Source organism: Filicampus tigris, chromosome 9, assembly GCF_054856515.1.
Source record: "Filicampus tigris isolate MCC_2025a chromosome 9, RoL_Ftig_1.0, whole genome shotgun sequence".
Taxonomy (NCBI): domain Eukaryota; kingdom Metazoa; phylum Chordata; class Actinopteri; order Syngnathiformes; family Syngnathidae; genus Filicampus; species Filicampus tigris.
In genome coordinates, this window is record NC_141225.1 from 4,048,836 (window position 1) to 4,075,549 (window position 26,714).

Below are 26,714 nucleotides of genomic sequence, written 5' to 3' on the forward strand. Positions count from 1 at the left end.
TGGTATTATTAACCGTAAAATAAGTGTAAATGGACAGATTGTATATACAGTGAATACAAAAAGTCTACACACCGCTGTTTAAATGCAATATTTGGTGATGTAAAAAATGAGACAAAGACTTTCCACTGCTTGCATGCATCCATTGTTTTTGCTATTTGTCTATGTACCGCACTCTAGTAGCTTTTACTGTGGTTTTTGATTAACTCTGCTTCTGTTGTTTCAGATAATTACTGTATACAGTATGCGTGCGTAAATTGTCTTTAGGCACATTCTAATTATATCTACTTCAAGTGACAGAGCACAGTAGGTATAAAGTCTACACAACTCTATTCAAATGCCAAGTTTTCATGCTATATAAAATGAGACCAAAATAAATGATTTCAAAACGTTTTACATTAATCCTACTACCTGTACAATTCAGTTTAAAAAAAACAAAAAAAACTTTTAGAAATGGAAAGGAGAACTAAAGAACCGCGGTAATGTGGTTACACAGATGGGCACACCTGCTTTTTACTGCGAATGCGGCTGTGTTTAGAATTAACCAATTACATTCAAACTCATGTTAAATGAGACCCAGCACACAACTACCACCATTAAAATGTGTCTGATTGATCCAAAATAAAGTTTAGTTGTTCTCAAAGCCTTTTTTTCCTGACATTACTTTGCTTTAATACTTTATATATCTGGTCTACACATCCTGCAATAAAAATGCAAATTAGATCAGGATTTATGTTTATGTATTTACGTATAGTCTCTCGAGCTGCACGTGTTTGTAATATCATCAGCTAACATAGCAGTATGTTATCTCAAGACAAAACAAATGTATAATGCAGCTTTAAGTGCACGTTCCCCCTTCTAATTAATTGCTTAACTTAGGTTTAGCTTCTTCTCTCTCCTGCCCCCTTCCCGGAGGTGCTGCTAAGGGGAATTCTGCACCGATGGGCTGAATTTTTAGGAGGACCCACTTTCCGGAGATGTCTTTCCTGCAGCACTTCACCTTATTAAATGGACTCTCTAACTGTTCTAGCTAACATTAGCACCAAAATATGTTTTAAATGTTGCTCACACTGCATCCATTGTAGTTAGGGTTGCCAACTCCCGGAAAGATAAATAAGGGACACCTCATTGGCAGGGACGGCCAACCTGACTGCCTTCAACTAGGGATGGGCACATCGATACCAAAATATCGATATTCTGATCCAGAGTGCTCAATTTTAATTATGGATCCTCTAGCTAAAGTAATGATATCTCCAATTAATTAATATATACTGTATAATATATTTATTAATCCATAATTTAGAAGGTTGTATTGTCATCCAATCAGAATTTTTGCTTTCTGCCTTGGCAGAACCAGACTGCTGGCTCTGGTCCCGCCCACCAGAACTTTGTAAACAAATTTCAATTTGATTGGATGAAAAACGATCATAAAAGATAAAAATAAAAAATAAAATTTATATTTATAATTAAAGTGTAGTGGCGGCACGGTGGTCGACTGGTTAGCACGTCCGCCTCACAGTTCAGAGGTCGTGGGTTCGATCCCGGCTCCGGCCTCCCTGTGTGGAGTTTGCATGTTCTCCCCGTGCCTGCGTGGGTTTCCTCCGGGTACTCCGGTTTCCTCCCACATTCCAAAAACATGCATGGTAAGTTGATTGGACTGTCTAAATTGCCCCTAGGTGTGATTGTGAGTGCGGATGTTTGTCTCTGTGTGCCCTGCGATTGGCTGGCAACCAATTCAGGGTGTCCCCCGCCTACTGCCCATAGACAGCTGGGATAGGCTCCAGCACGCCCGCGACCCTTGTGAGGATAAGCGGTATGGATAATGAATGAATGAATGAATTAAAGTGTAGTATATCGACTACCTGTACAGTAAAAATTATGCATATCTGTTTGAACTTAATGTAATTAATGTAAGGCTGTGTGCGTGTGTATTCTTTAGCTACTATTCAACAATGTCAATCAATCAATTAATCAATTAATTACCTCTCTGTTCAATGTACTTGTTTATTCCATTTTCCATTCCAAATTATTATGAATGTTATTACTATGTTACACAATGCTGACATTCATTGCCCATTCCCATATTAATCTTGTTCAGAGGGTTAAAAAATTTTTTTATTTACATACCGTACATACCATATCTAGCTCTGGCGTTACCAGGTGGACAACAAATTTGTCTCGGGTTCACCTAGTTTTGTTGAGCCTTCCGTATGTCTCCACCACTGAAAGCATGTTTGTTTGAGGTCAGTCAGTCCACATGGGACTATGGAAAAAGTGCGCCGGCAAACAGTGCAGTGCACTTGATATTTTCTCTCACTTTTTCAACCCATGTGTTTTCTGCTTTCGAGTTCTCTGTATTTTTGCAATCATTTCTGCGGAGGACTAGTGCTCATTGCTGCTCGAACGAGTGTCACCGTGTCATTCACGCTGCTCTGTTTGTCTTCTGCTATCGTGTTTGGCAAGCGGCATTACCTCGACCAGTAAAATAAACGGATTGGGTATCGTCATACTTGTGTAAAAATATGCTGTCAGCTGATTGGTCATAGAGCAGAGAGGTCCTAGGACCATTACCGTAAGTTGTCATATAAAGACAACTGTTGTTCATTAATTCCATCGACATTTTACCGACTATTTTTGACTCTCACGATATTACGGGACAAAGTGTGTCCCTTTACAACTCAATGCGGGACGCGTACTTATATTTCTAAATATGGGACGATTCCGTTTTCCAAGGGACGGTTGGCAACCCTAATTGCAGTTGGTCAGTGGTCATCCTGGAGACCCCGACCCCGTTTTGATAAAGAGCTATACTGTATTTGCTGTTATGATGTTTATTGTGCTTTGCCTGGTCTGCAGAGAAATAAGATAATAACTAAAAGATGGATGAGATATGGGGCAGCTCAGCCATGTATACTGCTCCTAAATACCACAAAGACCAACGAGTTGGTGATCGATTTCCGTCGGCGACCTGAGAATCCAGTGGGGCTGGGACAATGACTCATTTAGTGGTCTCATTTAGATATCTGAGTGTTCACCTAAACAATCAACTGGTCTGGACACATGTTCTGCAGACTAGCCTCTACTTGTTGATAAGGGTGAGGTCTTTTGACACAAGCAGAGCCTTGCTCAGGACCTTTTATGACACTGCGGTAGGTGGCGTCGGCATTGCTTTGTCTGTGCTGGGGAAGACGCATCACAGACAAAGATAGAAAGTGATTTAATTGAGGGGCTGGAAAGCTGGCTCAGTCCTGGGCTGCCAAATTGACTCCATAGAGAAGGTGGCAGACAGAATGATGCTAGCCAAGCTGACATCCATCATGCACAACACTTTCCACCCCCTGCATTGCAGTGTAGTAGACACCCAAGGTGCAAGAAGGAATGCTCCCACAGGTCCTTGCTGCCCACAGCAATGACGTCCATTTGCACTATATAACCATATAGCATACACATGCAGAAAAAACAAAACACTTTCAAATGTCACTTACAGTATGTGCAATATTCTCTAGGTGCAACACTACACATCTTTCACAATGTAGATTTTTTTGTTAGTTGTTTCGTTTGCCTTGATCCTATTGGAAAATATGCTGTTGTAACCAGTGAATTTCAGAACATCAATACAGGCCTCGTCTTCGTTTTAGCACACTGCCTCAGATATTATTTCTTTCTTAGTTTTGTATGGATTTCGGTTCAGGGGTCATTCCAGAATTGGAGGACATTTATGCTTAAAAATTCTTGAAAAATAAAAATAGGGCTGTTCGATTTTGCCTAACAAGAAAATCCCGATTATTTTCTCTCAAACACGATTTTACAATTAGAATTTCTTTGTGAAATAAAAAATAATGAAAAATGTAACAAAATTTAAAAAGTATTTTGAATGTCCTTTGTTTAAACTTAATTTTTCTTTCTTTGAACTCTAAATGCCAGTCAATTTAACTTAATACACACAGAACAATCCATTGGGATTAACAGCATTTTACTTACACAATAGATTTCAGATCTGTTCTTAATTAAACCAATAATGAAAGAAGAAAGTGCATATACCATCTGAAATCATCAACATTAGAGAAGGTAGACAGTCAAGTCTGTAAACCAAACAGTTTGTCAGCAAGTCATTTTGCCAACCAGCCAGTGACTAGCCTTTCACATTTCTCCCTGGTCTTACTTAAACATAAATCAATGATTAGTGCAAAACTGTCACTCAATAATACAATGCACTGTCAAGCTTAAGTACGGGTGCATAGTCCGACTGGACCAGAGGTCCGTTGTAGAGGAGAAAAAAAAGGGAAGTTGACTTACTTGCTCACGGGTTGTATTGTACATGCGGGGCACACACTACACTACAGATCTATTTTTGCCCAATTTATTAATTAAACGCTCACTTGCCTGAGCAAATAGCAGAATTGCCGGTAGCCATGGATGTTGTTGTTGTTATCGGACTGCGCGCTCGTGGGAGGAAGCGGAAATGCAGAGGAAACTACTGTGGCTTAGATACACCAAAAAAAAAAAAAAAAATCTAACGTGCCGATGTGAACGTTTTTAAATCATTTTATCCAGAAATGTCGGTTTCGGTTCAAAATCGCTTAATCGAGCAGCCCTAAAATAAACCTTTACTTTTCAGATTGTATTCTCCACATTCATCAATAATAATAATAATAATAATAACAGTTTGTAAAGTGTGAGTAAAGGAGGAGATGCAACCCTTTTAATGTTGTGCAACTCTGTAACTCTGAACACAACAACAGGATTGCACGTAACAGGGTTGCAAATCCTTACGAATGTTGGTTTTCTCTCAGAGGTAGAAGGTAGCTGTTGAGCTAGCTGTTACTGGGGAACAAGAGGACAAACTTATGCAAATAAGCAAAGAAAAAAAACAATTGTCTTGTTATTCTGATCATATACATAACAAGGTTGCACGAGGTAAAGTCAGACATTCAATCAAGGCTTTTCTCTACCCATTCTTTTGAAAAACTGATGATTTCAAGATTTTCATGTGAGTCACTGTTTTCTTCTTCCTCTGCTATGCTAAAAAGGTTATGGTAACAGGGTTGCGTTCATGTTAATGGGATACATGTTCCATGAATAATAATTATTTGATTATAATTATTTGAAATACTATGATTATCACAACAAATGTTCCCACAGTCACAAGAGACAGCAATGAAACAAATAATCCCCCCCAAAATGACATTTGAATTTCATTTAACTGTTTTATTTGAGAATCAATTTGGTCAATAGGGGGGTGGGACAAGAGAAAAATGGCATTTTAGGGGGTAGACTACTATTTATTTGGTATTTTAAAAACTATTTTCAAGCAATCTTTTCTCTTTGTTTTTTTTTTTTTGTTTTGTTTTGGGTCTCAGGAGTCAGGACAAGTAAATTTACTCAGAAACTACGTTTTAGTATTTTGTATGTGGATTATTTTAAATTTGATTGGTGAGATGTAAAATGTCCTCCAACTTTGGAATGAGCCTTATGTTCATTCTGTGCTTTAGTGTTTTCTTCCCACAGTCCATATACACTGCATTTGATCTCTGTGAGCCCCAGCATAAATTGAAGAGCAGATGAATTGTTCTTGAAGACGAGTGTAATTTTATATTGGTTTTAGTAATGAAACTATTATTTTGATTTAGGACACAACATATTATATTTCAGAAGATTAATGAATAGTCTTAGAAAGGTACAGTTCTTCAAAATATTTCCCTCTAATTGAAACAGTGTAAGAAACAGACAGCAACTCTTATAAGGGAAGTCAACCCCCAAAATTTATTAACAATAACGTGTTCTATGCAGCACCACTAGTCTAAACTTGATATTCTGATTAATATTGTGTTTGTGTAGTATGAACTAAGCAGCAAAATCCACCCATTTTCATCCATTTCAGGGGTCAGCTATTTTGTCATTTGTTGTAGACTGAAAGTGACATCACAGTTGCTCAGGGCTCAGGTAACAGCCAATCATGACTCATTTTATGAAAACAGGTGAGCTGTGATTGGTTGTTACCTGAGCAACTGTTATGTCATTTTCAGTCGACAGTGAGTGACAAAATGGCCACCCCCTGAGATGGATAAAAACAGGTGGATTTTGCTGCTTAACTCATACTCCACAAACGCATGCAATTTTAATCAGAGCCGTGTTTTAGTGGGGGCGCATACAACATACTATTGTAAAGAAAATTCGGGGGTTGATTTCTACTTTAACATACAGTTGGTTAGTAAAATGGTTTATGATGAATATTTCAACAGTGGGTTGGTGTGATAGAGAGAGAGAGAGAGAGATTGAGTGATTAAAACAACAGTACTGTAGCAGATTACAATATGTAGTAAATCGAGCATTACTCGCATTACACCTTAACAATAAACATGCCCAACAGAGAGCGGTCGCCCCAGTTCAATCCATAAAAGGGATGAATTTTAATTTGCGCCGAGACAGCCCAAGATAAATACTTCATCTCTGACCCACATAATAGCGACATTTCAGGCGGAGCTCCGTCTTGTCACAGCCCGCTTCCCTGTTGAGCATTCCCTGGCAGTGGCACAATTGGAGCTGTTCGAGCCTCGTCGCTTTCCATCTTCCTTCGCAAGAAACAGCCTCCTTGTCCAGCTCCATCTACCGCCATCAAGAGAGGAGAGGAGCGAGCGAGAGGCGACAGAGACGGCCACTGTGAGTAGCTTCGGACAGTAGTAAACACGGTTATGGTTTTGTCTTAAATGTTTACTTTCGGGTTATGTAGTAGGTCGTTCCGGTGCTACAGCAGTAGCACGATACAGAAAGTTAATGTGTGAACTTCATGTTCTGTGAAGACAGTCACTTAGTATCATGCTCATATTTTGAATACAACGGTGGGACCATATATTTCCTTATACTGTATGTCATTTCTAAGTCATTACAGAATTAGCCTAAGCGCTCTTCAGTGGTGAATTACGCACGGTAATGGATATACAGTATACAGTAGGTGGTTTAGATCTGAGCTTCGTTCATATTACCGTAGTTGTCTAGTGGAGCCTTGGTGCATGGTGATGGTTATTTTAGAGTTCAGTTATGGTAATACAATCAAAGATATGAAGTGCACTGTTGAACACAAAAGCAACGAAATGGAAGCACACATGACGGCTGTAAAGTACGCTGTAACTGTATTTTATCCTTTACGAAAAAGTAGTACCCCTCTCTAAGTATAAGTATACTTTATAAAGTATACTTGAGTGTAAGTATATACGTGTACTCTGAACTATGCACTTGTAGTGTACTATGCTAATTTAATACTTTTTTAAAATACTAAATTGTAATTAAGTTTATAAAAGTATACTATAAGTATACTCATTCAATATACTACTAGTATACATCTAGTCCACCGTTTATTTTACAGGTTTATACTGAAGTGTATCACAAGTACACTCAATTATATACACTACTAGTAGTATACAAGTTATATGGGCCATTCTACTGAACTGGTTCAAATTCAGAGTTGGAAAATGTGTGAAATTTGTATTTTGTTTCAGAAATTCAGAAGATTCATGTTGCACCATATGCAAGGGGCACATATATAGTAAAAGTACAGTCAATTTTCAAATAGTATTTTTTAGCTTTTCCCTAATATCTTGCCTGTCCCTAAAATGTGTCACTACCGAAACACACAATTACAGAAGAATAAAACAAATTCTACTAGCCGATTCATATTTTTTTCCATTCCCCCCTCTACAGAGTATTTTTCTAAATTAATATACATGGTTTTGACATGCGGTGGTCGACTGGTTAGCAGTTCAGAGGTCGACCCTGTGTGGGTTTCCTCCGGGTACTCCGGTTTCCTCCCACATTCCAAAAACATGCATAGTAAGTTGATTGGACACTCCAAATTGCTCCTAGGTGTGATTGTGAGTGCGGTTGTTTGTTTGTCTCTGTGTGCCCTGCAATTGGCTGGCAACCAATTCAGGGTGTCCCCCGCCTACTGCCCAAAGAAAGCTGGGCTGGGCTCCAGCACGCCCGCGACCCTTGTGAGGATAAGCGGTAGAGATAATGAATGAATGAATGAAATTTAGGAGTTAAAGATTCTTCTAGTTCACAGATTAGTTTACCGGTTTGGACTTGAAGTGTACTGCAAGTGCACTCATTTATATGCTACTAGCATACACGTTGTATACTTCTAGTCAACACTTTAGTTTACAGGTTCATACTTTACGTTTTCCAAAAGGACACTCATTTATACACCATTATACTTGTACAGTACATTTTAAGATAGCTTACTGTGCATTTCCAAATAATCTGTCTGTATATAATAAAAGTAAAGATGTGGATTTAAAAAAAAAAACCCTCATGATATCAAATATTTCTTTATTGTGAAAGGTTAGTTTAGGATTTCATTTGTTTCCTTCCCCCCGCCCCATTTATTTGTTTTGCAAAACTAATATTATTACATTTTTTCTCTAATTATCCTCCTCACATCTTGCATTGTGGTGTCAGGGAACTTCACCTGAGTATGTGCTGTGGTAGAAAAAAACACGAAACAAAACAATACTCAAAATTAACAAAACTAAGGGTTTTCTATATACTTCTGAATTTAACTTAAGAGCAATAAACAAAAAAATGCTACAGAGGAACTGGATAAAATGAGCCACTTGAAGGGGTAGTGTACACTACATGGTATCAGAAATCATTGTGGGTCATTTACAACTTATACAATGCACTCACGAAGTATAGCAGCAGCTTTTGAGTTTTGAATGCACCCAACTTCGCTGTTTAGGTTAGGCACTCCGCAACCTCCACAGCCCTATCTTTAAAATATTAAATCGCAAATGCCATGGTCTTATTTTAATGCTTATGAAAAACCTGAGACGACAGGAAGCAAGGTACTCTTTTGTATGTTGGAAACTAGGCCGTTTTTCTTTCAATTCGAGTAAGCTTTGGCGCCAAGTTTTAAATCGGCCTCGCATTGGTTACTTGGTAGAAGGGGTCGGGTCAGATCGGCTTGGGGTCCTTTGATAGTTTGGGCGCCTCCTGATGATGTCATGCTTTATTCTATACTTCTGTAATATATTTCTTTGATGCTATATTTGTCAACTCCTGGTTCTTGCGTTGGTATGTTCTGAGTTACTAAATACAAGTAAATAAAATAAAGTGCATTCCTGTCACATTGGCAAGGATTAGCTCCAAAGTCACTTCCGCTTATGTCTTGACGATATTTCCTGTCCGTTGTCTTGGTACCACATGTGACATGGTTGTATGTATAATGTGAAATATTTATCAATAAAACGTGTCCATGTTCTCCCTCTGAATAAATAACCACATTCCGGTTCCAAAAGCCACATACATTCTCGCGTGACGTCTTCGCTTTAGGCGATGCCTGAGGGTGGAAACCCCCCAAAACAAAATAATGTCTCACTAACATAGCAATGAAGTACTTTTATTTTTTTCATTTAGTAACTCGGAATAAATAAATACAACAGCCAATGGGTGACAAACATAGCGGCAAAGAAATACATCAGAGCCTGATGTCATCAGCAGGCGCCCAAACCACCGAAGGACCTCCAGCCAAGATTTACAACCCCCCCACCTTCTGAATTCTTCCGAAGGAACCATTGTTATTAGAGACTCAGTGTTGACTGGCGAGACAGACATGGACACAGGCATGTTTCCAAAGTGTTTGTGTTGATCTGTCGTTGTGATTTGGTAGCACGTCCCTTGCTTCGTAACACTAAACAATTCAATGGTTTTTAAGACTGTGATTTTTGCTTGCACAGAGTTGGTAAATCCGTATGAACTGAATCCGCATTGAAGAAGAGGTACAATAGTGCTATGTGCTTGAAAGATGGTACATTTTGTTTAATCAATAACTTGAAACCCCAGGGCTCACAATGGAAGTAAGCACACGGGGGAGGGAAAGTACTAGTGGTGCGTTCGAAGCATGTTTAAAGCGTGTCCACAGCGGGTTTGAATAGTAAATAGCCAGCTAATGGTCTTTAAATAAACCTGTTAGCATCCCTCCCGTGGCGGCGTCATGCACTCTTTTTTGGGGGGTGGCGGAACGGGGTGGGGGGGTGATAATTTTTATGAATAAGGACAGGGGGTCGAGGCCGGAAGGGTACCCAGGTCAAGGGTGGAGGATCGCGGCTGGACCGGCAACAAAGGGCCAAGTGCCCAGCTCTGATTATAACATACGTTTTTCTTTGTGTTTATTTAATTCCTATTCAAGACGTCATAATATAACGTCATCCTTCAATGTTAAAAAATGCCTATATAAACAATATAACTCAATTCAATCAGTAAGCTATTGATGGTTATTATGAGAGCAGCAACTTCCTGCTGCAATTTGCTGCAATTTATATATTATACGATTAGTCGACTAATCGCGACTACTGTTAGTGATTAGTCGACTAGCAATATAATCGTTTGTGGCAGCCCTAGTGGTCATGATTATGTTTTTTTGGGGTTAGGGTTAGTCCCATCTTAATAGAAATTAGGGTTTGTATTGAAACAAAGTTGGTGGTATGGCCTGTGGCCTTCTGATATGCATTTGAGACTTGATAAATTACTACATACAAAATACATTTTGTCATTGGCAGTTCATTGTACTGTATATGGTGGAGAATAAAGATGTTGACACTAATAAAAAGCAAATAGATTAATCTGATGTCAGTGCACACCGCACGAACAATATTTGTTAATTTGTCTAATTTCCATTTGACATTTTGATAATTCACATTTTTTTGTGATAGAGTGGCTCCCTTTTTCTCATTAACATCCATTCATTATCTTAATCCGCCTTCCTCAACATTCCAAATTTCTGTCTTCCTGGTCTTCAACTGTCCTGCTTTTCAGCTCACTCCTCTTGCCTTATCTGCCATTCTCCACTGATCGTTTCTCCTCTCAAGCCTTCACAGCACTGCCACAATGGATCAACTCACTCTTATTTGACACCCACCCAGTATTTGCTGAAAGACTGAACCCCTATGCCATAAATATACACATTTTAGAGTCAAGGAGAGGGCTAAGAAACATTTGACTATGCATTGCCAATATGTAACCAGCATGGTGCTTGGGGATAGAATGTCAAGTCTATGCATTCAAAAAGCAGTTTTCTAGATGTGATTACTTTCCATTTTCTTTTGTACCAATGACTCATGCTATAAGAAACCTGTTGAATGTAGCCGCATCGTATGATTAGGATAAAGATCCATGCCCGCCTGATGGCTGCCCGCTGCCAGCCGCCGTCTTCCTCCTAAGGGTTGACACGAGTTAAGCGTAGCGAAATGTCTGAAATATAACCAGTCGGGGTTTGTGTGCGCATTCATGCTCTTGTCCGCTTCAGCCTGTGTAAAGGCCTAGATAGACCAAAACGACGTTGTCCAACAGTGACAGACGCTTACCCCCTGTGGCGTCCGGCCGGCTGTCGGCACGTCACGCTGGAAAAACAGACCGCAACAACAGACAGCGACGCTGTACCTTCTGCGCATGCATAAGATGTAAGACGCTTCCATACCATCGGAGGGCAGTAGTCACTATTTCTCATTGTTAGAAAAATCCAACCGGAAAGCTGTTGGCCGGGGGCGGATTATAAAAACGTAAACAATGCATTCAGATATATTCTTCACTCACGATGAACTCTCACGCGAAGTAAACCTCTTGACACGGTATTGTGAAATACTTTAATTGTCAACCCTCGCTCTTGTACCTGTAAGAAGATTAAGGCGTGCTCACTGTTTATCCGCATTTGTCACTTCCAGTTGGTGCTCCGTGCGCTGATTTGCTAGCTAACAGCCAATCAGAGTGACCAAATGTCACGACTGGCGACGCCGATTCAACATGCGTAAACACTTACTGACGAGTTACGACACTACGACGGTGGCCGCTACACCAATCAGACGGCGCATTCAGACACCACGAGGTAATAATAAAACTTGGTTTTGTTTAATGTTATCCACCTTAATCCAGGACAAATTGGCTGCTACATAATTGTTTGGTCAATCATCTACAAATTGCCTTCTCTCCTGATAAATGGTCAAATAATTTGGAAATGACATGAAATGAGATTAGATTATTTTTCAGGCTCATCAATAATTGCCAGAGTTTTCTCTGAAACTGACACAAAATTCGAAGTCATGAAAAACATCTCACTTAGAAAGAATGGTAAAAAGTCCTAGTTGTTTCTGTTTAAAATGCAGAGACCAGGATAATTGAAAAACACTCCTAAAAAGCTTGTGCCAATACTCAGCCACAACTGATTTAGTCTCAGATCACTCATTATAGGACCAAGACCCTACACTGCCAGATTCATCTTGCTAATTCCCTTCATTAGTCCCGGCACAGACACAGGAACAGCTGTGCTGGAGCATTTTGCCATTTCAATCACCTGTAAATATTTAAATGACAACAAGAATTTCGAGGGAGCCAGCAGCAGGGGAGCGAAGCAGATAATTCCCATGCTTCTATGTTGTAGCAACAGAATTATGCGGCACTTTGACTGCACTGAAGACTGTTTGTTGAGGCTTATTTATTATTATTTTTAAGTGTGCATACCAGTGAAAGATTTGAGCAGAGTGTACGTCACTGCTGGCCTTCACTCTCGAAACCAATGGATCTATTTCTTACTCTAGTCTTTATTCAAAAGGTCAGCATTCTGACTTAGCCTGTGTAGAAACCTTGTGATGTGCTATCCCAAGGTAATTCCTACATTGTCCTTTGTCTTTGACCCCTGAGTGGCTTGTTGTCTTATTTGTTGTTTTTGCGTTTGTTCAGATCTGGCTGGCCTGGCCTTGAAAGGTCCTGGGTAATATATGGGCTGTGGTGAGGAATGTAAACTGAACTCCCTTCCAAAAGTATTGAATTAATAAGGATAATTCCTTAGTTTTGTTTTAGGCTGAAAACATCAAAAGATAAAAGTGACCAAATTACAGTCTAGAGTTCCTGAGGGAGCTACGCCTCAGGAACAACACATCTCACCCTCTTTCTCAGTATATCTTATTTAGATGAATGGGCCGGAAAAGTTGAGATATTGTTAGTTTTGTCACGATACCAAAATTTTGACTTCAATACGACATCTGCATAAAGTACCTCGATACCGATACGGTACCTCAACAAAAATAAAAAAATCTCCAAAAGCAGCAATGTTATAACTGACAAAAGAATTAATTCAAAATATGTTTGATAAAACAACATTTTTTGTTAAACCCTTATTGTCAAGTTGTTGTAAAGTTCTTTCACATAATTTCCACTTGACGGGGAGAATCTTATAGTCATTTTCACAAATATATTTGAGATCTAATCTCACCACATACATTTCCAAATTCATGGATAACTATTAGACCAGGTGTCAGATGACTGACAGACCACACGCAGCTAGCCAACCAGTCCGCGGCTACAGTAGCGCCCGCACAAACTATTACTCTGAATTGCAAGAGTCTCTGATCAGCGTCTTTCCGGCTGCCTCTCTGATGTTTGTAGACAAGTTTTTTCTTTGCGTGCACTCTGGACTTGCAGACAAGCGTCCTTTTAGCCTGCCACTTAGAGGTGGGCGATATATATCGTTATCGATATCATCGTCATTCTTGCCTACACGATGTGTAATTTTACATTATTGAGTATTAATACTGCTTCGAAGCGAGTCAGTCAACGGCCGCAAAGTTGGAGGAAATGCTGACAAATCAGTGTGCATTGACGGCAGAGGAGGAGGAAGTGATTCGTAGGGCCTGGTCACGTGACTCTGTCCGCACTGCAGCCTAGCTACTTTCCTCCTCATTTCATGTCTAGCGGGGATTCATAGCGAGGCACGAGTCCACGTCGTCCGTAGTCTGTAAATGTTTGGGGTTGATGGCAATAACATTGTTAGATTTGCCAAAACGGTCACCGTGAAGAGCAATTCTGTTGCACCACGAGTCATATGGATTACGAGGAAAACTTGGCGACCGCGCAAGCACGCTATACAAAAGCTTAAACACACACACTCAGAAAACAGTCGCAGAGTTGAACCAACAAATATAAACGCACGCATGCACGCACTCAGACACACTCAGTACTTTAGCGAGCAAGTCAAACGTGACATCCTGGATGATCGGTTGGATCAGTTTACATGCTTGTAGTCCGTATCATTCATAACTAGCCTGTATTCCCGAGGAATGCTGTTGTTGCACAAACTACGACGGCGTATTAGTGTGACACCAGAATACACCCAAACATGAATAAAGTCACAAGTCTACATAGCACAGCGATGAATGAGTGAGAAAATGCACTTTTCGGTAAATTGCAGTTTTGTTATCCAACTTTATTCCGAATACAGTGGCCAATGTATGAGAATGGGTGTTGTCATGACGACGTCTTTTTTTTTCTCTCACTGGGTGACACTTATACACCTTCACACGAATCACATATCAAATAAGTTTTCTTTTTTTTTTTCCATTCCGATTGCTGTAGTTAACACCTTTTTCTCATTCTGATTGCTCTAGTAGTTGGTAGTGGTACACCAGTACCAACTGCAGCTCAAAATCTCATCAAATATGTCATATCAGTATGGAATAATAGAAGACATTTAAATGACGTAAACATTCCCAAAAATCAATGTAAGTCTAGACATAATTTTTAGTTCTTCATTGTTAAATATTGCCATAGAATATTGTTGCTTTACAGAAGCTGTAATAAGCAATTTAAAATACAAACAAGAGCTGTTGTTCACAAATGCTACCTATCCATAATTGTTCTGTGAAGCAAGTGCAGATTTAAAATATTTTTTGTAGAATATCGTCAAATTATCATTATTGAGTTTTTAAAAAAAATATATAGAGAGATTTTTTTTTTTTTTTAGCCCGTATCGCCCACCCCTAGATGATCCCACAAATTATTACAATCTGGATGGGAAAAGAAGAAGAGAAAAGTTAAACATTTTTGGCAAATAAGAGCTAAGGAAGCATAAAAATTTACAATAGACCAAGTAAAGGTGAGTGCAATAGTCCTTTTACCAGCAGTTTCTTTGTAGGTATGACACAAGTGTATTTCACATTATTAGACCAAAATAACAAAAGAAATGTACAGCAGTATATAAACGATTACTATAATTACATTCAGATTTACACTGATTCGTCAAGGAGTGCAACAGGTCAAATAGGGGTAGCATTTGTCATTCCGGAATTGAATATAGAAGTAGCAAAAAGGCCAACCGCAGAAAAACAACCAACAGAAAAAAACAAAAGAAGAGCAGGTTCCAGATGATTCCCACATTTAGAGTGGTACAGTATATCAGCCATTATTGTACATATGTTTGCAGTTTGCAAATAAACTAATCTAAATCTAAGTCATCTCAAGAGCATTTAATTTCGTTATGAATAAAACTTGATAAGCGCCTTATGGAACAAAGAAGAGAGAGAGCAGCCAGGAACCATAAACTACCTCCATCCTCAGCGCCTACAAACTAGTTGTCATGCCCAGCCTGCAGCACCCCCTTTACCCCAGGAGGAACCTCTGCAGCTCAGCTGAACTCATCTGACCCCCAGTGAACGGCAGTGGCAGATGAAAGCTAACTTGTGCCTATACTGTGGTCCAACCAGACACTTCACTGCCAATAGTCCATTGCAACTACAAGATCAGTGGTACTGTATGTTCCATCCCGAAACCTTCGTTCACAACATCATGACACTCCGAACTGGCCATGACGGACCCAGCCAACTCGGGGGCAGTTTGCCAAGCACTCCGTGCTCAGGGACAGCGGTTAGCTCAACAACACGATCAGATTGCTAGTCTGAGTGCTGAATTTAAAGTGGCTGCTCGCCAGGATTCAATGATGACATCCTTGGGCTCACGGCTATGAACTACTCACTCATGTCCCACAAGATCCAGTGGCATCTGCCGATCCAACTGTCCAACAGGATTCAGCTACAGACTCACAGCTTCCAATTGGTGTGTCATCGGCATGCTCACTATTCTCCCTCCCAGGGAAGTTCTCCAGTGATTCAGGTGACGTGAGACCTTTTTTGACCGAGTGCGAACTGCATTTTGAGCTGCAATCTGCAGCTTTCCCCACACAGACCGATCCAAAGTGACGTTTATCATCTCCCACCTCTGGGGGCGAGCAGAGTCATGGTCCACGGCAGAGTGGAGTCGGCGGTCCGCTGTCTGTTCCTCTTTCACCGGATTCACACATGCCCTCAAACAGGTGTTCCAGCACACCTCCACCAGCAGAGAAACTTGTTCTTTGCTCAGACTGAGGCAGGGTAAGCATTCAGTTTCGGACTATGATATTGAACTTCATTCCCTTGCTACTGAGAGTGAGTGGAGTCCTGCGGCTTTGGCCAATGTGTTTTTTGATGGACTCTCCCGAGCAGTGAAAGATCAGCTCATCTCTAGGGATCGCCCTTCCGATTTGGACTCACTCATTGCTTGGGTCATCAGGACGGACAAACGCCTAGCCAAACGTGATCAGGAGTTGGTACATCTTAAGGCTCGATTCTCGTCTCCTTGCGGATGGAGGAGCAACTCATGGGAATTCCCCGATCGTGTCCGACCACTGCCAGCCAGCCAGATTTCTGTCTTCCTCATCGCCTGGGCCATCAGTAGTTTATTTACGGAAGACACTACTCGAAAGCAGTATCATTGAAAGTTACCTTAACCTTCATTCAATGTTAATACGAAGTGATGTCAGAAACACAGTAGTGATTTTGCTGGCCAAACAACACACAAGTAAGCCTGTTCTGTTAAAAAGTGATCAGTAGAAACGGCAACTGTGTCAGACTGTCAGCATCAAAGTGTGCCGAGTCATTTACGTCTATTAAGTTGTCTTGAAAAGTAATCTGATAACTCGCCAGCCTTTATGGGGCACTTGAGCGCTATAGCCACTTGCATTGGAGCTGCCACTAAACGCTGGCAACAGGCACCATACAATACAGTGTCAGCTTAATGAAGTTGTTTTTTACTGCCCTTAATTAGCTATTGAATATTATTCCAGGACGCTGTTGTGTTGTTGGAGTTGTTTGCTATAATTTGTGATGGCAAAACGAATCAAGTCAGCCGTTACGCCATGACACGCTGTCAGGAGCAACTCCAAAATAATAGCGTGTGTAGGCATTGATGTTCATGTATTATTTGGTTGGGTAAGGTTAATTTTGAAGTTGGCCTTCTTACCACATTGGCAGTGTGTTACTGTCATGCATAGCGTGAAGTATTGTTGCTGCGGTCGGTTAGCTTGATTTCTTTCTGACAATGCAAATGTAAATAAGCGGGTACTGGAGGCAGAAAAAAATGCCACAAGTTTTTTTTTTTTCTTTTTAAAACGTAAATGTACCCAAAATAATGAAGGACCCATTTCAGCCCTATGTTGGTTTAGCTGCTTCTTTGTTGGTTTAACTGCTTTTTCTTTGTGTTTGGAAGCAGCTTCGCGATGCCTACAACAATGCATAATACAGGGCCGGGGTTTGGTTTCTGACTTTTTTCCATCAATTTTTTCATCAAAGGCCTTTTCTATTGATATTGATCACGTGCCACTGCCTATTGCGATACATATTGAATTATAGCCCAGCCCTAACATGCGATATTATTCAGCCCCTTTACTGTCATTGCAGCCAACTCCAGAAGTTCCTCAATGATTTCGGAATGAACCGGTGTTGACCTAATTGATTGCTGATGATAAATAGAGTCCACCTGTTTGTAATCTAGTCTCAGTATAAATTCCCCTGCTATGTGATGGTCTGTGAAAAGAATATTGGGGAGCAAACAGCATCATGAAGGCCAAAGGAACACACCAGGTAGGTCTGAGATAAAGTTGTGGATATGTTTTCAGCAGAGCTGGGCATATGGGACCGGTCAGTCTATCTGCCTATGATGCGCGCCCATTTTGTAGGCAAACGATAAACGTGAAACTTTAAACAAAAGTTGGAATAAGCATAAACGGTAACCCATTTTTTTCCCGTCTATGTAATCATCTATTTTCGCGGTGAAAATAAAATCAGGCCTTGGAAGAGTGGCATGAAGAAAACCAAAGACAACTATAAAATGTCTGGTTTGAAGTTTGCCAACCCACCTGGGAGACACACAACCATGTGGGAGAAGGTGCTCTCGTCAGATGAGACCAAAATGGAACTTTTTGGGCTAAACGCAAAATGTTATTTTTGGCGTAAAAGCAGAGGTGGGCATTCCGTCTGTGACCGAAGGTCTGTGCGTGTGTGTGTGTGTGTGTGTGTGTGTATACTAGGGCTGCACGATGTTGGAAAAAAAAGACATTGCGATTTTTGGGGGGTTTGCGATATATATTGCGATATTAAAAATAGAATTTTCACCAAATGACTTGAATAGATTTGTTTGGGAATCATTTGGTTAACTCACCATGATATCATTGTATTCATATAATAGTGTTTAATCCAGACTAAGGGGGTTCATCTGTGAATGATGATTGCTGTATATAAAAGGGATCACAGCGGTCATGTCTCTGTAACATAATAGATTATTTAACATTGTATTTCACAATTTAATGTAAACAGCAGCAAAATATTAAACATTTTAAACAAAAAAATAAAAAGAGCAGTTACACTAGACCCTTGAGTCATTTCAAAATATAGAAGAAAATAAAATACCTCTGAAGCAGAAGCAGAGTTATAAACACCTTTAAACTAAACTATAAAATATTAAAAAATTAAAAGCAGGTGTACTAGCGCCTGAGTTGTTTCCAAAAATATAACATTAAGGAAAAAAAAACTTTGTGAAACGTTTTGAAGCCTGAAATGTGTAAAAAGGTTCAAATGTTCAAGGGGACCGAATACTTACGCAAGCTATGTATAGTAACATTATTTTTTTTATAGTTTATAGTCATAAACCTCAGTCTGACAACGCAGCACAATATATGCACCTCCCCCGCTATGACCTTGACTAGATCATATTCTTGTGAGTAATTGCTACATTGACTGAACAAAGGTGACCATTAACATATTGTCAAATGGCTGTTCTCTGTGAGTTCTAATGTTAAGGCAGATACAGCTGTTGTCATTAATGTGACTAAACTTTGAAATCTATCTTTGTGAATTTTACTTCATTCACTAGAGATTGATCAAAATCACTCCACTTCCATTTTTACGCTTTACTCTTTAAATTTTAAATTGTTTTTTTCTTTTCTGTATATATTTTGCAGGGCCCAATCTAAAGCAGTGACATCACCCTGGGGGTGGGAGTCGTGTCTTAATCCAACGCTCCCACCGCTTCCCGTCATCACTACTATAAAGCTCCTCCACTGGGGCCTTCCCCTCAGTCCCTTTGCTTGTTTTCCCATCAGCATCTGGCTTTATCAATCCCCTCTCCAAATCTCCATCACTCAGCAACTTCCATCTTCCTGCTAACTCCATTGTACGCTTCTGAGGCCATGGCGGTGCCTTCAGCTCATGAGTTTCACTGGCAGAGCCTTGCACGACTGCCCAGTGGCCGTGTCTACCACACTCTATCAGAGGTGGGAGGGCACATGTACATGCTGGGGGGCTCTGATGCTGCAGGGAGGCCATGCTCCACCTTGGAACTATACTCCCCCGAGGTACAAAACACAACAGTCCTGGTTTACTTTGTTAGAGCAACAGTATAAGTGCTGTTGATGATTAATAGAGCAATAATCTTTTCTTGAATTATTTTTATAAAAGCTGATCAAAAGACTAAAACTTTTGCAATTGTACTGTATTATTTATGTAACTGCTTGAATGAATGCCTGTTACTCTTTCTAGACGGACCGATGGATATGCTTGCCCTCTATGCCCACTCCACGTGCCGGAGCTGCTGTGGCAGCCCTTGGGAAGCAGATTTTAGTGGTGGGAGGAGTGGGAGAAGACCAGAGACCATTAAAGATGGTGGAAATGTATAACACAGAGGAAGGGAGATGGAGGAAGAGGAGCGCCCTACGGGAGGCCCTGATGGGCATGTCCATAACTGTAAAAGGTATGCATTTAAGGTATTGTCTTGGATCAGCGTTTCTTTCAAATAAATGTAATACTTTTGGAATGCCTATTTATTTCCCTTTTAAATGATGCTCCATTTGAAATGAACATGTGTGTGTGTGTGTGTATATATATCTATATATATATATATATATATATATATATATATATATATAGATATATATACACACACGGCGGGGGACACTAAGTTTGAGGAAGAAAAGTATATTCTGAAGATGTCGAAGCTACCACGACAGTATTTTGATGCAGCAGATGACAACAAGGTCGTCTGTAGGCTTTGTAAGCATAAACTCGCTTACCTCCACTTTCCCGGAGCGACGAGAAACCACATCCACAGTAAATCTCGATGTGAATCTGCAGGTCGATGGCGGCGGGGCCAGTCAGACGACCAATCAGGCGCTGCGATGCTCACTGCGCAGCAAAGATTACCCAACTAATTTGTAAAATGTCGCGATATGCTGCCGCTTTCTTTTGTTGAGGGCAGACGGTTCGAAAAATGAATGCTGTATATCGAGTCTGAGTACGTGGTGCCAAGTCGCAGAACAATAACGCCGCAATTCGAGAGTAGCTATAACCAAATGAAAGAGGAGATACTACAAGCGTTTGAGCGGGTCAGCTATGTGGCCAATGCCTTAACTACAGACGGATGTTCGTCCATAGCCACCGAATCTTACATGACTATGACGTGTATAACGTATGTTATACGGACGAAGGACATGTCCGCAGCTGTGTGCGTCATGCGCCTTGGAGGAAAGACACACAGCTGAAAACTTGGCTGCTCTCCTGCGGAGTGTGATGAGTACGTGACACTAGAAAATGAAGTGGTCGCCTGTGTGCACGATAATGCCCCTAACATATGGCGAATGAGACCCTGCTGGACTGGGAGTCGGTACCATTACTCATTACATTATTCATAATAAATGCCATGCATTGCATTGGCAAATGTATCAGAAATGTATTTCTCTTTCAACTGTTCGCTTTTATTCAGTCAGTTGTTGTTACATCAATAGAATTTAAATTAACAAACTGTCCTTAATGTTTGGGCTGAAATAGCCCCTACTGTAAATACACAAAACATTTGCATTTTAAACTTTGAATTTAATATGTATTAAATTTCAAGTTTTCTTGCTTATAGACTAGTCGCAAATAAAATTTGAGACTAGTCGGCGGGCAAATTAGTCGAAATTCCCATCCCTAATATATATATGTATATACATATATTGAAAATGCAGCGTGGGATTCTCGTTAAAGTAAACTGTTTTAAGGCAAACTTAAAACAAAACTTACAAACACTTGAACATTTTGTCACTGTTTCGTCGTCCTTGTTGGATGGCTGAGCGCGCTCCGCTCACAACTTATGAACACAGCTGTTTACTATCCGCTTATCCAGCTCGACTCTGCTAAGTGAACGTTACATTTGAATAACGTTATGAGTTTCCAAACAGAATGTTGTTCAAAAGTGCTGCTCATTTATTAGTGTGGACGAGACTAGCGAGAGGCTGCAATGAGGCGCAGCCAATCAGCTCATAGGATAAATCCACTGGTGCTCTCATTGATTGATCTCGCACCGGGAACCAGTCACGCACCTTTTAGGAATGCCCGTATGTACAAAGCCTCCGAGTCAACTCATCTCTTTTAAACAACGCGTCCTTCTGCAATATGGCTGTATTTTTTATTTTTATTTTTTGATGATTACTTTTTGAAAAGCCGCGATGCACTGAGGCTGCGAAACTTGAACCGCGAAGTGGTGAGGGATTACTGTAGTAGTCTTTAATGTACAGAATGAGGTAACCAAATAAATGATCACTTTTGGACAATGTGCTTGCTCACTCTCACTTGAACCTAAAGGGTACAGCTTACATAATTAGGATTTGATGACGCACAACACAGGCTTCATTCCTAAGTGTATGTCCGCCAAAACATTGGTGTAAAAGAACCCTACTTCAGCAACACCAACCTGGCATCTCCTCCTCGTGCTCATTACCAATTTACTTATACATTACTGTGAAGTGGAACTCCACTCCTCAGTCAAAATTTGTTGCAATTCAACCAACATGCTTGTGTTTTTCACTTTAGCACGAACAACATTCCTGAGCTGATCCCGTAAGGAGTGTTGGAAGATTCTGGAGGTAGGATCTGACAAAGACTGATCTGTGGCGGAGAATGAAGTCAACGTTCAGTACCATCCTAGACTGTAGAGATGGGATTTCCTCTGGTTTCATAAATTATATTTCTCAGCAATGACAATTCCTTTAGTGATAACAACCACAATTCTCCCAGTGATTTGTATCTAGAATCTGGATGTATCACTGAATATAACGTGATCACATTTTTAGCAATGGAAGCTTAAAGCAAGAGTCACAATAAAACAAATAAACACAAAACGAAAAAGCTGTTTATCATAGGCAGACGCATTTTACAGGGATGCACTGACATGCGTGTGATGCCCATCGTGATGGGGAAATGAAGCTTCAAATTTGCTTCATGAACCAGTTTTGTGTATTTTTGACTCCTCTAGATGGCACTCTTTGTCCAACATTGGACTCAAAGTACACTGACTTGCAATTTCTTAAACCCCTTTATTTAAACCAATAGTGCCCATTCCACAAATGCAAGTTCCTTACAAATGGGGTATCGATTAAAAGGGAAATGAATGGGCAGGAAGCACTGTTAGAACAGATTATGTACAAAAAACAATTTGCAGAACTTTGTTTTATGCTGTTGTATGCACTAATGTGTTTGTTTGACCTGCATTTGATTGATGACCTGAACATTTTCTTTTTTTTACATATTCTCAAGAAAGATTAATCAATAGATTTAAAAGAAGATGATGGCAGTAGGATTAAACATTTTTTAGAACAGATTCCAACTAATTGTGCTAATACTTTTGCGGGTATCAACCAAATTAGCTCATTATACTGGTCACCAAATTTTCACAGCATTTTTTAATCAGAGATTCAACTACACTTTTCTTGAAGAATGTTTTGCGCTGATTCTGCCCTTGTTTTTTTTCTCTAGCACATAATGTTATAATAATAATAATAGCAATAATATGATATGTAATATATTTATGGTTCAGTAAACAGACAGATTTTTTTCCTGAAATGTTATTGCTATAAATTACAACCCATGGTAACATCCCTATGAGCAAGCTTTTATAGGTCAAATTTAAACGAAAAATGGAAATTATTCAAAAAATCTGATCTAGATCTAGAAAAAAGTAAAGACAGTTTTGAAACCAGTGTCTAAAATACACTTAGGGACCAAAAAAACCCAACAACATCTAATTAAAGTTTGCGGTTGACCAATGTTAATAGTGATAATGTGTGGGTCTTATCATATAGATAGTTTTACTTGTTCTAGAAAATAAAGCAATTGTTTTGTGTGTTTTTTGCAGAAATGTTTTACTGAAGAGATTTATTACCGTTAATTCTTATTTTTTCAGTTTATATTTGAAACTCAAGGAGTTTTCCTCGGAAGATGAAGAACATAGTATAGTTTCACTATTGATTATCAGCCCAACAGCCTTCTTAAAATTTCAATTTATTTGAAGTTTGTAGGGAGTTGAGTCTTGAGTCCTGGCAATTTCAGCATAATTATGCATTTAGAATCTGTAAATTATATTAAGTATGTGTGAACTATCATTTTTCTTAACAATCTTAAATCCATTTCTTGCAAAAACACATATGGTATGACAAAAATATCAATAGTGCTAAATGAAAACAACGTAGTCAGTCACTTAATCGACTAAATGGTGACATTTGTTGAATCATTATTTTCCAGAGGTCAGATAATGAATCCCCAGATAATGAGGTTTGCCTCTACAAAATGAATGCAAGTTGTTTTTAAAATGTTTTCTTTGTGGGTTACATGATAACTGGTATCTGACAAATCTTGCCTCAAACCAAAAGGGTTCTGGGTTAGCATCCATTCCGTCTCTGGCCTGTGTGTGCAGCGTGTGCACATTCTTTAGTTTCTAAAGCTTCCTCTCACAGTCCAACATGCATGTACAGCGAACTTCTGAAAAATTTTTTGCGGAAGAACAAGTCAATGAAAAGTTGGCTGTATGGGATCAAAAAGGTCTCAGACAACCGCGGTCGATCACATTAAAGTCATTCGATTTCTTAGCAGAGAAATCACTGCCGTTAGGTTGCAGCAAAATAAGATCCTGGAGTTGGTCGAGGCTATGAAAACACCCCACATCTAGAATGATAAAAAGGACAAGCGGATTGCTTACCTGGGCAGCAGTGTCACAGACTTGAATCAGTACACCAGGATGAAAGACATGATTTCACCGGGCTCCTGGTCAAACCCCGCACATATAATGCTGTGAAAATTTACTGTATTCGCCCTCTTCTAAAATTGTTGCCTTTTTGTATAGTCTCCCCATTTTAATGTTCAGCATCATAGAAAAAAAAAAATATCAGACAAAGATAACCCAATATAAACATAAAATGCAGTTTTTAAATGGTGATTTTATATAGTAAAGAAAACAATTTCAAAGCTACTATATCTGGTTGCTTGTAAAAAGTACTTGCTGCCTAAACCTAATAACTGGTTGGGCCAGGCTCCGCAGCAAAACCTGAAATTAAGCATTTTATATAACTGGCAATGAGTCTTTCACATCCCTGGAAATATTTTGGCCCACTCCTCCTTGCAGAATTGCTTTAATCGGGTAACACTTAAAGGTTTTCGAGCATGAATGGCCTTCTTAAGGTCATCCCACAGCATTTCAATCTGATTCAAGTCCAGACTTTGACTTGGCCACTACAAAACCTTGACCTAATATTAGGGCTGGACCGATAATTCAATATCAATATGTATCACGATTGATCGATATCAAAAGAAAATGCCTTTGATAAAACGCTCGATAGAAAAAAAAATTGAAAACATAGCGCAGCCAAAATAGCAAACAGGTGGAGTGAACCTTGCACCTGGCTACGTCAGCATTTCCGTAGTAGTTGTCTATGAAGATAGGGCGCCCTATATCTGCTTTGGTATACGACCAGTCGCATATTAAAAACCTTATGTAGCCGATTCTAAGAAAAAAAAAAGCCACACTTATTTTTTCAGATTTTAACATTGGCATATTAAACCCATATAAAAACAAAATAACAGTTGCATTTTTCAAATCAGTCACTCTCCAAAAATCACCAATCCACCAGTGATTTAAAATGTGCCACTGTAATTGACAACATACACACCAATGACATCAGTTAAAACAAGTGGTACCGTATTTTTCGGACTATAAGTCGTAAATCGTATTTTGGCCGGGGTGCGACTTGTACTCTGGAGCGACTTATGTGTGAAATTATTAACACATTATTACTGTCATGGCTTGTTAGTGCTGACTTGTATTTATGATGTTTTGCCTCCCTCTGCAGGCGCTTTAGTTCTACAGCGCTTTAGCTCTAAAGCGCCTGCAGAGGGCACTAACAAGCCATGACAATTACCTATATATAATTTCACGTTATTGTAACCCACATAAAGAAACATAAGATAAATCCTATAAGCTATTAAAATGCATGAATAATTTAAACGGTTAAAATCAAATGTTTTGTTATATAAGTAATTAAAATGGTATGATAAAAAGACAACCAACTCCGAGAGAGGTTATCAATCCCTCCCTGCTGTAACACACCTGTTAAAATGACCAGGATCGTTATCGGGCTTCTCAAGAGCTTGCTGATGAGCTGATCATTTGAATCAGGAGTGTTACAGCTGGGAGGGATTGAAAACCTGCAGGACAGATGCCCTCGAGGACCGGATTTGGTGACCCCTGGATGAAAGCATATACTGTGCAATTAAACAAACCAGAAAAAATTAACGTTGGCTAAATCTTGCCTAAAAAAAAATCTCAACTTTACAGACAGTAAAATATGAATGTATTGATAAACAGGAGTCTCAACTCGATGTTTCTCAATGCTGTAGGTGAGAGGGGAATACTGAGCACTGTGAAATAATGTAAAAACAAGTCCATTTGATTAAAATAATATGGGCACTCACTGGTTCCCTGTTTTTGTGCTCTTTCGATGGCACTCTAAGCCTTAATCATAGCTTTAATTGTATGTGTCTGTGTGTGCATGTAGATGGCCGCGCTCTTGCTGTGGGTGGAATGGGTGCTGACTTGCTCCCTCGTAACATCCTTCAACAGTATGACTTTCGTAAGGATGTGTGGGCTCTACTTCCTCCCATGCCAACCCCACGCTATGATGCCAACACACATTTATTGGACAACAAACTCTATGTAGCAGGTACTTTCTAATATTAATAATAAGGATTATGCAGAGAGTGCTCCATAAAATACTTTGATGTGTATTTTAATGACAGATTATTTCTTCTATATCATTTCTTCTTTCTCAAAATGTTTTAGGTGGCCGCCAGTGTAAGCGGCCAGTCAAGGCCTTTGAGATGTATGACACGGAGTTGCGCTCGTGGACAACGCTTCCAATGCTGTCATGTAAGCGCTCATATGCAGGTGTGCTATGGGACAGTGCTGGGAGGCTGTGTTTGCTGGGAGGTCTGCGCCAGGGAGGAGGACATCAGACCTCAAAGTTTACCAAGAACGTCAACATTTTTGACTGTAACCAAGGTATGGAAGACATAGAATAAAATACTGTATACATATTTCTTTTCAAATATATATCACATCATTCCTTTGATCTTAACACAAATCTTTCAGTCAGTCAAGAGCAGAGGGGCTTTTTCAGAACCACCAAGTTGAGGGGGAAAACAAAGAGCTCATTATGTTCTCTTTAGCTTCTTCAGTTGTATGAAGTGATGAAAACAATCATGTTTCTTTGCAAAGCACTTTATTTT

At 39.7% G+C, this 26,714-nt stretch overlaps 1 protein-coding gene and 1 long non-coding RNA gene across 2 annotated transcripts in view; one reads left to right on the plus strand and one right to left on the minus strand.

Moving 5' to 3' along the window:
* Window positions 1-26,714, minus strand: part of LOC147141681 (uncharacterized) — a 44,188-nt gene that overhangs the window by 1,646 nt on the left and 15,828 nt on the right. The window lies entirely within an intron of this gene.
* Window positions 6,049-26,714, plus strand: part of klhdc8a (kelch domain containing 8A) — a 32,551-nt gene continuing 11,885 nt past the window's right edge. The window contains exons 1-5 of the mRNA XM_086041673.1: window positions 6,049-6,657; window positions 19,088-19,480; window positions 19,665-19,875; window positions 25,985-26,149; window positions 26,269-26,487. Coding sequence (XP_085897799.1) covers window positions 19,316-19,480; window positions 19,665-19,875; window positions 25,985-26,149; window positions 26,269-26,487 — 760 coding nt within the window. The 5' untranslated portion in view covers window positions 6,049-6,657; window positions 19,088-19,315. The remainder of the gene's footprint in view (window positions 6,658-19,087; window positions 19,481-19,664; window positions 19,876-25,984; window positions 26,150-26,268; window positions 26,488-26,714) is intronic.